The 12296-nt window shown below is 31.8% G+C and overlaps 1 protein-coding gene across 5 annotated transcripts in view; it reads left to right on the top strand.

Moving 5' to 3' along the window:
• Positions 1 to 12296, top strand: part of LOC145334272 (uncharacterized) — a 53888-nt gene that overhangs the window by 31998 nt on the left and 9594 nt on the right. Inside the window, exon 1 of one of the 5 annotated variants that reach the window (XM_080179694.1) lies at positions 8968 to 9053. The exons of 1 other annotated variant lie outside the window; for it this stretch is intronic. In XM_080179694.1, the coding sequence (XP_080035820.1) occupies positions 9034 to 9053 (20 nt within the window). In that variant the 5' untranslated portion in view covers positions 8968 to 9033. Of the gene's footprint in view, positions 1 to 8967; positions 9054 to 11768; positions 12153 to 12296 lie in introns of those variants that run through there. 3 more of the 5 variants (XM_080179666.1, XM_080179674.1, XM_080179687.1) reach the window with 3 other exon arrangements.

Raw genomic sequence — 12296 nt, 5'->3', positions numbered from 1 at the left:
ATGTTCTGTAGAGTATGCAAGGTTGGCTTTTTTTCCCACTTACAAAGGCGTAAGTTTTTATAAATACTTTTCTTGTTAATAATACAAATAGTTTTTATGTATCATTTTCTCTGTTTTGGGGCCTGCGGAAGTTAAAATTTAGGCCCACTTTATTTTATGCATTGCATAGCTAGCCCTTTCTCTTTCTCTCTCTCTCTCTATCTATCTATTTCTCTGTTTCTATGCAGCTAATAAATATACAAATACGACACATTTCTCTTTAAATTAATTAAGATTGTCATTTAGAATTCTAAAAATTTTAATTAGTCCTTTTTGTTAAAAAAGACAAACATTTATTATTAAGTAAATAAAGTTTTATTTACTTGTTGAAAAGATCTCTATATTCCCTTTTTTGCGACCCCTTTTTGCAATGCAACGCCGGGGTTTTGGGGCCATTTTTATGAGTCTTTGGGCCTATAAAACTGGTTACTATTTTTATATCTCCTTAAAATTCGTTACCAATTTTATACCACCTTAGTTCCTTAATTTTCAAAATTTAAGAAACAAACAGAGAGGACGTAAAAACGCATTAAACGAAACTTTTTTTTATAGTTGCGCTACTACCAACAAAATTTGTGTTACGTCACGTGACTCTGGTGCACGTGACCCTGAATTTGTGTGGCAGTGAGCATTAGGGTACTGCAGGATTCGTCCAGGTTTCAGCACACAAACCTGGCTCTAATTTGTGAAATTAGTAATTACGTTTTTAAAAAACATCCATCCTCATATAAAGATGACTATTATTTAATCATTATTTTTAAAGTTTTGTTATCAGGTTTCTAATTATTACTGCAAGATCGCCCCACACTTTAAAATCTATAAATTCAGGCGATTTTGCATGAGAGCCGGTTTCTGTACTGGAACATGACCCAAAGAAGATGTACTTTGGTGCATGGGCCTAGTAGTAGCTTTCAGAGGTGTGTATGTGTGTGCATGGTTGACCAATGCTGGTTTTCATGATTTGTACTGTATTATCTATCATTTAACTCATACGGGCGAGAATGCTGTCCTAGACACTCTAATATTAGGTACAACAAACAAATATGAATAAGGAGAGCCAAATCTCTCATTTTCTGTCCAAACGCTCGGGGTATTACCTTAAGTGACACCCATCAGACAACCAACTCTTTGATTACACGACCTTTGTCTGAAAGTTCCAACTGTGCAGGGTAATGAAATCAGGATTTTTGTATGGTACAATGATTTTCTAATTCTAGCTTTGGTAGATGATAACTATTCTGGGAAGGAAAGAATGTAGATTAATGTGATCACCATTGTACATGTAGTACAAATATCTGAAGTTATCTGAACGGGCCTAGAGTAGCAGTTTTCTGCAAACCATTACAGCAAAACTGCACGGCGATTGTGCGTTCAATAATGCAAACAAAATTGTTATAGTTTTTTTTTCTTATTAAAAAATAAAGTTATAAGAAGCAGAGTTTCACAGATAACATTAGGATGAAAGATTAATTCACTATCATTTCTCTGTTAATAATAATTAGCTATTTGATAATGAACTTTTTTGTTGCATTACATGAACATCAAACTGCACGTTAGGTTTGGATATATAATATACTACCCTGCCCCCAACCCCACTCTCAACTCTATTTTCTCTATATCACCTTAACGCTACGAACCTCCCTTTTTAGTTACCTGTGCCATACCTAAAAATGCACAACCCCTTTAACCCCTCCTATCGCATTTTTAGCCCCACCCCCAACATCTACCAACCCCACCTACTCAGAGATGTTATATATAGAAATAAATTTCTATTTTGCAAGCTAAACGAAAATTTTACTTATTTGCACACAAAAAAACAGGGAGGGAGGTGACATTTGGCTGTTAATTATACTAGTCCCCAAAGTCTTAATATAACATATTCATTTTTGTTGGCTTAACAACCTTGGACACTTAGGTTGGTTCATTGAGTTGAGTGTTCAAACATTAATCACTAATTATAATCTACAGAAGGGGTAATTTTTGTATCATCATTGGGGATGTACATCAATTTATCGGCCATTGTCTTATCCCTTTTGATCTCTGCAAAAAAGGGGAAAAACGTTTGAAGTTTAAAACTCTATTTTTTACTTTTACAATTTATTGCAATTAATTGCACTTTTTTATGGCATGCGGACAAAATAAACCTTAGCACAGCTGCGCTCTTTACTTTCTAAATTTTGTGCGTTGCGACAATTTCACTACAAACTTAAGTTTCTTCAAAGTTTAAGAAATTTACATAAAGGTTTTGAAATAAATGCTAATAAAACAATTTTTTTTAAAAGCTCGAATTTTTATAGTACCTACAAAATTTTTAATTGATGATTTTTTTTATTATTTCAGGTAATGTTATCAAACCACTTAATTTTCCACCATTAAAGTAAATAAATTGATATACCTTCTTCTGGAGGTTTGCTGGAAGAAGTGCTGCAGGATCCAGGTGATAAAGAATGCGAAATCGTTGAAAGTTTTGTTTCTATGCAATTCATCATGATGGTTGTGTATACAATTTTGCACGTATTTTTGCACGGTAGAAAATTTGCACAATACAACGGATTTGGCTGTTTAGACAAAGTTCCTGATTAATTAGGGAGTAGGTAAGGGAAAACCTTTTTTGGAAATATAGAAACAAATTTCATACATAGATATTTTGACAGACAACAGAACTAAGTGAGCTATAGACTAGATTATCAATGTATAAAGCAACTATTTACAAAATTTGAGCCAACTATCTTTAATAGTAGTAAAATCATATGTACCCTAAATAGTTTTAGACAGACGGAAGAACATTTGTAGTTAAGGAGTAGCTTTGATGCTAAAAATTGCTAGATTTTTAGGCGGATTTGCAGAAGCATATTTGCACATCTATTTATTACTTGCAAAACATTATGGCACTTTAATCAAGGCACAATCTAAATCTTATAAATAATAATATAGGTAGGTTTCCATTACACAAAATTTAAACCAAGAATGATAATAATAATATAGTGAATATATATTTCTTATTTATTAGCGGATTTTAAAGTTTAATGTTAAAAGTCTAATAACCGTCTAACAAAAGTCTAATTCAAGTCGGTCCGTTAAACCATTAATGTAAATTTAACATGAAAATAATAGTTATTTATCGCATCATATTATAGACAGCTTTCAGCAAATATTAAATTGAAAAATCATAAGATTTAAACCAGTTTTGTTAATCCAGGGGGATTTTTATTTTAATAATTGTGGAAAATTGTCCATACTGCGATGCTATACATGATTTTTCGGTGTTAATAATTATAATGTCGCTACATATTGTATTGAATATATCTTTTTTGTCAATTCAAGTCAAGTCCATTTATGTTGTTTTTCCTTATTATCAACTGTGTCTTCTATCTACGTACCTGACACTTTTATATAAGTTTGTGTAATAATTATTGAAGTGTCTGCCTAATAATTATTCTTATGGAAAGTGTCGAAAAGTTTTAATAATCACCAATAGGGGGGAAACCGTCAATACGACAAAGTAGAAATTGCTGGTAAAAGGACTGTAGTTTTTCCTTTTATTAAATACTAAAGTTTTCAAGTTATGTTTTATAAAAGATTTTTGACATGTTATAGCATTAAAAGAATCGATATTATGATGCAACCATTTCATATAAAAAAGTTTTACTATCCTTTTAACATCGTGCCTAATTTTCTTAGGAATCAATATTTCAAAATGGAATCAATCAGTAAGTTATTGTCTGGTAAAAAAGAAAGAATATTTTTTAAATATTCACTAGCGACTACGCCAATAGCATCTATTTCAATGCAATTTGAAAAATATCTTCAAACTATCTTGCGATCTAGAAATTTCCTAAAAGGTTTTGCTAATACTATCCTTTGATGCGAACTATATGGTTCAGTATTTATGAAATCTTAAGCTTTAGACAAAAAAAAAACATAATGCAATATTAAGTTCTCATTTTTATGGAAGCTTTACATAATATCCAGGATGGTTTTAGGCTATTTTTCTTACCTTTTTACTCCCTTAGAATACTGAGCACCTAGATGATAGTGGCCCAAGCGCTGGTACTTTCTATAATAGGATTATTCTTTAGTTATTCAAAATGTACAGTCCTTTGATTGTACCATTATCTATCATGCAATATCATAACCGACTTTTAATTAGTATTCGATAATAAAAAAAGTATAATCTTTTTTTAATCTTTTTTTCGTAAAGTATCTTTACTGTTGAAAAAGGATAATTACGAAAAAAAGATAAAAAATCAAAAGAGAAAAAAATAAAGAAAAAAGAGGAAAATTTATCATTTTATCAATTGTAGATAGCTTGTCATATAGTAGCTATGCTCTTAAAAAAAAGAAAAATCAATGATTAATTACGAATATAATATACCTTACATTTAGTGTATTGTATTTTAGGTCAACTGAAAATAGTTGCCGAATGTGTACGCAGTTTCCTGGGTGTTTCCTCATCCTAGCTCAATATTTACTACTAGCTAAAAATCTTCAAACTTTCCTCAAAAAATTCAAAATTTAAATGTATAAACGATTTATACATTATACATTATAAATTTGAATTTTTAAAATTTGGATTTTTTTTTGAAAAGTTTGAAGCTTTTTTAGCTAGTAGTAAATATTTAGCTAGGATGAGGAAACACTCAGGAAACTGCGTACACATTCGGCAACTACTTTCAGTTCATCGTATTTTAGTATAATCAGAAATAAAGTTTTAAGTAAATATAACGAAAAAAATAATTTGACACCTTTAAAACTATGTCTTTTAAAATGAAGCCTAAACTATTTTTTATTTATTAAGAAGTATATTGCCGTATTTATAAATAAATTAAACATGTAATTTCCTGGTATCTATCTATAATACAAAGTAGAACGATGTTTGTTTGTCTGTCTGTTTGTTTGTAGCGAAGGATCTCGCTAACCGCTGAACCGATCGGGTTCTCCTTTACAGGGTAGCTTCTCACAGGTCCCGTGGCGATGCCGCTAGTTATTTAAACTGGACCACCATCAGAGTCCTTAGGATATAGGGGCTCTGTATTCGAAGTGGTAGGAAAGGGTAAAAATGGCAAACAATCCCAAGACTTAAATCTTAAAATAGAATCAAAGGAGCTACGTAAAGCTTCTCTTAAATGGAGAACTCAATCAGTTTGTAATTATCAAAATCCTAAGCTACAGACAAGAAAACCCTACTACTTTTTATCATAGCATTGAAAAATCGTTACTAACTGTGATATGATTTACCATGCTGAGTTAGAAATCGATAAAATAATTTTAACATAACTAAATTAACTATTTGAGACGGACAGACCAATCCTTATTATATAAAAGCTTCGTTGTAAAACTTTTAGAAATATACTAGAATGACTGTTACCTAACCCCTGGTGAGATATATTAGGATTGCGTGTATGTTTAATCGTAAGCCTATTTTAATTCATCATAACTTTTACAATATATACCTTTTTCGTGTATGTGATATTGAAAAAAAAAGATTTTTTTCAATGTCGTTTAAGAAACATGAGCCTAGTTCACAAAAGACATAGGTCGACCTAAAGAAGCTTTATGTTGACCGATTTTATAAAGGCATATATTAGTTGTACTTGTTTATGTTGACCTGCAGAATAAATCGGTTGACCTCTAAAAGTTGTTTGTGAACTGGGCAAAAAATTTTTGACAAACAAAGAGGCATCTTGTCTTATAGGTGTTGGTTTATTGGCTTTAAAACTTTGGGTACTCTGATTAAACTTATTGGGTACTTTGGGTTAAAACTTGATTAATTCGTCCTTGAGTGTCCAAACTTTTCCATCAATTATTTAAAGTAGTTGACTGTTTATTTTCCAAAATTTTAGTAAAGCTTCATAAAGATCTTGTGATGTTTTGTAAGCTAGAATACTGTAAAATTGATGTCTTGGGCAGGTTTTGGGCTGTTTTCTGTACCTCCTTCGAATATTTATCCTTAGATAATAGGAGTCAGTAATAACGCAACTAGAAAAGTATTTTCCGTATAAAAAGATTCACTTAATCCTACATTAAATGTAATGTAAATAATTTGTCAGTTGTAATGAAGTATGCGAATAATAGTAAAAATAAAGTTGCAATGTTGCGAATATGGAGTGCATTGAATTCCGTATATTATATTATCAGAATAGTATTATTTTATATTCACACTAGCGGTTGCATCCCTAGAATCTAGTATTTAGACCAAAAAATAGCTAAAAACCATAAAACGACTTTTTTTATAAAAAAAAATAAAACAGCCTTAAACCATCCCGGGACCTGTAAGAAGTTTTTCATTCTAAAGGAGAACCATATCGGTTCAGTGGTTAGCGAGATACAAAAAAGCTTAATAGGATAAAGACTTATAGCGAACAGAAAGAATTTGCTTTTTTGCTATAGAAATAATACCCTGTAAAACATATCATATGCGGAAGTGAATACACACCTGCGAAAATATTTGCAAATATGCACTTCTCTTTATACGCACATTCTGCACTAAATTGTTACACTTCCCTTTTTACAGGCACAGCTGATGTACAACTTGTATTGTCCGTATGTCTATTCTGAAAGTTATATCCTATAATTGAAAAGTAAGATTTTTTGTTTGAAGCTAAAGATCTCGAAAAATGCTGGACCGAATCGGTATAACTTTTCAGTGAAGCCATATCTATGTCTTGGTGGTGGTTTTAGGCTATAAAGAGATAGGATAATGGACAATAATTCCCCTTAGAAATCATTTTAGATAGTCAACCTGAGCCAAAAACGGCATAAAACCTGATTATGACTTATGCGAATTTTAATTATCAAATAAGACATCAATTGTTACAGCTTTTTCTGTGTTAGGAAATTAAAAAAATATTCTAAAATTTCTCCTTTTAAAAAAGACTGAAGTTTTTTTGAATTGTTGAACTCGTAAACTTGTGTAGGGGCCTACGCCAATTAGCCCAACACTTTTTTTTACATTTTTTCAACATTTTTGCACTGAAAATTTCTTGTAAATCGGAAATAGGAACAAAGATTTTGAAAAATATTTAAGTATCTATTATTAAGCTTGTTGTTTGTCATTAGAGATCTTGTAAGGTTTTAGGCTATTCCCAAAGGGAGATGGTGGGATAAGTCAACACTTTTTAGAAATATCGTCCAAAACAAACCTCAATCTTTTAAATGGTCAAATCCCCTATTGGATAGGGAAGAAGTCACTATTTAACAAACTAAAAAATCAAAGTATAAGATCAGATTTGCTTTTTATTCTGAAATCTGTACTCTAAATGTGTTTTTTTCTAATGAAAAATTACGAATTACAAATATATAAGTATCTAAACGTACTTCTAAACGAATGCAAAAAAATCTACTAATTTTTATTAAAATGTTTAAAAAACATGTATAGTTATTTCCATAATTAGGGGAGCCAACCGTTATTTAATATTTAATAGTAAAACCAGTTATAATATAGCAGGAATCTAAATGGTTAGAACAAAGGCCGATAACACAAAATTACCCCTTTTGTAGATTACAATCATTTGTTGAATCGTTTGGACACTTAACTTAATGAACCAAATAAAGAATTTAATAAAAAATCCCTAAATTGTCTAGCCATAGAAGAAGAAAACGTCGTCATGAAACTTCTGGGACTAAACAAGGGATTTATGTTAGTTTCTATCAGAAATGTTTATTAAAATAGAAATATATCCTTTATAATTGAAACGGTCAGCGTATTGAAGTCAGACGGACAAACCCTGTTTATATTAAGTATACGATAACTACGCAATTAGAATTAGATAAAATTTAATTAGACAAAAAACTTTATCTGTAAAACAGTAAAACGGTCAGCGTACTAAATTGTAGCCTATCGCTGTTATCTCATGTCCTTTCTTCAGTCTTATTTTAAATAACTTCTGTTTTTACAATACCTCAAATTAATTCCTTTAAAAGAAAACATATTAGTAGAGCAGTAATATATAACAAGAGTACATCCATACGTATGCTTAATGTTTGTTATCACTTTGACAAATTTGAAGTTAAAGTCCGTAGTTTATCTTTAATTTAAGAATAAAAAAATGGATAAAAACCTTCCCTTGACCGGGCCTGTGTGATCTGATAGGCAAAAAAACCTTATGACTTAGAATAGAGTAAAATGTTTTTTATTTCTGCGCTAATTATTAACAAAATTGTCATTATTATGTGATTAGTGTTAAGTTCATTCGCTATTAATAAATAAAATTTTTGTATTTTTTAAATGAACACCCTAATTCCTTATTATTTTACACTGCACCTGAGTAGGTTTTTTAGTGTGCATACATTTTAGAAAAAAATTCTTTTGCTGTTTGATAAGAATTGAAAAAATATCAAATAATTCGTAATAAAACAATCCTTCAATATTGATTTATGTGTATTGTAAAGGTATTTATTGCAAGTTTTTAGTAAAGACAGACATAAAGAATCGCAAAAAAATATTTGTTATATTTTAAAAACATGCAATCTAATTATTACGTTAGCATACCTGTCCTACTCTCCTCCTCCTAACAAGCCCCACCCCAAAACTAAACATCGCATGTGAGAAAAAAAAGTCTCCGCCCTTAACTAACAAATACCATTAATCTCTAATCCGAACGATTGACCGCTACGCTACGACTTGCCCGTACGGGAGTGGGAATGAGGAGAGTAGGGGGGGGGGGGGTAGGCTAGAAGAGGGAAGGCAGGTTTATATGTTGACCGTGTGGTCCTAGCTGGCTGGATAGAGCCACAAACATGGGTTTTAAGCGGATTAAGTGCCGTTGATTAAATTCGTAACCATATACTTTGTTGGTATCTGATAGCCAGTTACTTAGATTAAGTGGTATACATACATACATACATTTATACTTACATTACATCTTTTACACATACACATATACTTACGTGATGTCATTTGTTAAGTGACAATATACAACTGGATATAACATTTGAAATATAGTGAGAAAAGAAACCTAAATTTACACCTAAAAAAGACCAAAAGTCGACAAAATGCTACCCTCTGATATAAGGTATATTTTAGATAGATAGAGTATACAATAAGATAGAAAGATAGATGGATAGATGCAACGTAGCTGATCAACTTTTTGCATTTCAATTATCTTACAATGCACACTCTCTGCCTACACAAACACATGCACAATTATTGAGGAGTTAAGCTTCTCAATAATACAAAATGTTCGTCAGTTCAATAGGCATTTTTTAGGATCGTTTATTAGTTGGCTTCATACCTTTATTGGATTATTTTAGCAAAATTGAAATAATTTCATACATATATTCTAGATTTGGACATATTTGTCCTTGCTTGCATCACAATGATTCATATCTTTTAATATCTTTTTAGAATTAGATTAATTCCCTCACCTAGAAATAGTTTCAGTATAATACTTTATCCTAGCATCTAGAGGCTCTGCATTCAAAGGGGGAGAGGATGGGCAGAAAAGCATAAAACCAACCTAAAACTTCTATATAAAAAAAATATCCTAAAACCATTTTAATCAAAATCTTACGCTACAGACAAAAAAACCTTACTACTTTATGTAATAGGATTTAAAAGTAAAGCTTTATATTTAGCATGTCTTATATCTTATGTCGTATGCAAAATATTTGGGAAATGTTGAGTTCAAACGGATTGTTTCTTTCAGGAAAGTTTCATATGTGCCTTAATTAAGTTTTGTCTATTTGTATGATACTTTTTAAAAGCGAAGCTTTTCTATAATTAGGGTCGGTCCGTCCGTCCGTAACGGATAGCTTTTTTTCGTTAATTTAGACATGTTAGAATTGTCCTATCGATTTCAAATTTTGCATGGTGATTCCTTTAGTAGTTAGGTACGATTTAGAAAGCGTAGCAACTCTATAATCATTACCAAAATGTCCCTACGTCCATTTTAAACATGTTGATTTTTTTACTTTTTAAATAGCTTTTTTCGTTAATTTAGGCATGTTAGAATTGTCCTATCGATTTCAAATTTTGCATGGTGATTCCTATAATAGTTAGGTACGAGTTAGAAAGCGTAGCAACTCTATAACCATCACCATAATGTCCGTACGTCTATTTTAAACATGTTGATTTTTTTTACATTTTTAACAACAAATTTATATGTGACCTAATTATCCGATTTGTCTGATTTTTGGTATACTGATTCCTGGGACAACAAAGTACAATATTATAAGCGAAGCAACTCTATAATCAAGTCCTAAAAATGTAAGTATGTCCATAAACATTATCCTGTATCAAGCAGTTTTTCAACAAATTTACTTACAATTTTGCTTTGACTCTTATACATTCGCATTCTAATTATTCAGTTCTGACATTATACAAGTGTTAATGTCCGTTTGTCCTACCGTTTCAGAGCTTCGCTTTTATGTATGTTGTCATCCTTGTTGTATAAAAAATCAACTGTCTTTTAATATTGGACTGTTTGAAAAGCTGAAAAACTCTTCAATTTCCAAATAATTTATTATTTCTTAGCCGGGTTATGGTTCTAGTAGTTATAGTGTTTAAAAGGAAAAAGAATCTGTGCATATAATTATTCTTCTCTTCTCATATTTACATATATTTATATATAATATACATGCTTTACATACAAATATATATATAGTATATGTATATAGGAAGGAGCTTCGAGCATCCTCAATGATATTTCTTCAAGTCCCCGGACATACTCTATCTATCTACCTACTATCTACTCTTGCCTATCTATCTATCTACTCTCCTCACCTCTACAATATATTTTCTAGCGATAGGCAAATAGATTCGAAAAAAATGTTTGTATGATTAATAAAGTTTTTCCTTTAGGGGTTGATTCACTTTTTTACTTTAAATCTTTAAGGGACAACAAAAAAGAAACTAAGCTTTTTATAGATTTAGCATAATCTTTACGTTTTAAAGTGTTTTTTTCCCGTATTTCTTATCCGTGTCTTAGGGTTATCTATCTATCTCTCCCTTCTGAACCTCCGCTCCTCCCAAATTACTACATCCACTATTGTGTGTGTGTGTGTGTGTGGCCCTCTTTATACGCGGACGAAATATACTGCAAGCAAATAAACACCAGAATCCAATATCCAAATCCAAATCTTAATGTTAGACCATTTTTATTCAATTCAAAGTCAAATAAGTAATTTTAGACATAATCAAGCAAATGTTATATTATAAACTCATTTGAGTCATATTCATTTTATAAACCCCAAAGGGTCTCTAACGATATTTGATTTTAAGCAACTGATAGAAATAGCATAAACTTTCTAAATAGAAGGGGTTTTACAGGCAACATTATTTTATCAAACATATTAGTTGACCACAATAAAAATTCCCCTTCTTAAAACTTTCCCTTTCTGTAAATCTCCGACATAATTTCCCTGTAGTGTGTTCTGGCGTTATTTTTTGATCATGTCCACCAACCTCCTCCCTCGATATTTGCCTTAGTAGCGAACATTATATATTATATATATACATATAAATAGAAAAGTAGAGAGAGAGGAGAGAGGACAGTAGAGAGCGATAGATTAAGGAAGTAGCGGGTCTTGGGATGAAGGGAGGGAGTGGACAGGGAAGATATTAAGGTATTTTGTGGGGGGTTGTAGAGAACTGTGGCAGTTAGCGCGTATGATCCTCCTAAGACCGCACTACCGGTGACTGACGGTATATATATAATAACCTCCTGCCCTCCCTCCCATACATTTCCCTACGGCGGTGGTCCTCCCCCCCGGTCCTTCCTCTTACTTTAGTTGTGTAGTTAGTCTGCCACATCACGTCAAGCTGCCCACACGTCTGCTCCATCCGGCGTGTGACACACTCAATGTGTCCGGGAGAGTGTGTGCATTTTTAAATGTGTAGATAAAATAGCATCGTCCAGGTATAATACACAAATTTCTGGAATCCGCTTATCCTGCATTCCCAAGTCAGTGTTTTAATTGCTAGTAAATTTTCGTAATACGAAAACACACGTAAATTATTCTCCCCTCTCTCCAGCATCCAGTTGTGTTTGGGCTGTTTTATCTGTGTAAAGAAGATATAATTTGTGTTGTTGTGATAATAATTATAATGAATTGAGTGGATGTATTTGATGGGACCAGGAGTAGTAGTACTGCAGGACGCCACCAGGTTCCAGGTATGGTTCTGTGCCAGTGTGTCTGTGTGTGTGTCCGCGCCCTTTGCACCATACGTAGCGAGATAACAATTTTGTGTGTGTGTGTTTTCTGTGCACATCTACACAAATTCAGAAGGGTTGGAAGATAAATGGTCAAAAGTCACA

The sequence above is a fragment of the Acartia tonsa genome, chromosome 2, assembly GCF_053477335.1.
Source record: "Acartia tonsa isolate MP-2025a chromosome 2, ASM5347733v1, whole genome shotgun sequence".
Lineage (NCBI taxonomy): Eukaryota > Metazoa > Arthropoda > Copepoda > Calanoida > Acartiidae > Acartia > Acartia tonsa.
This window is presented reverse-complemented; position numbering and strand designations above follow the sequence as displayed.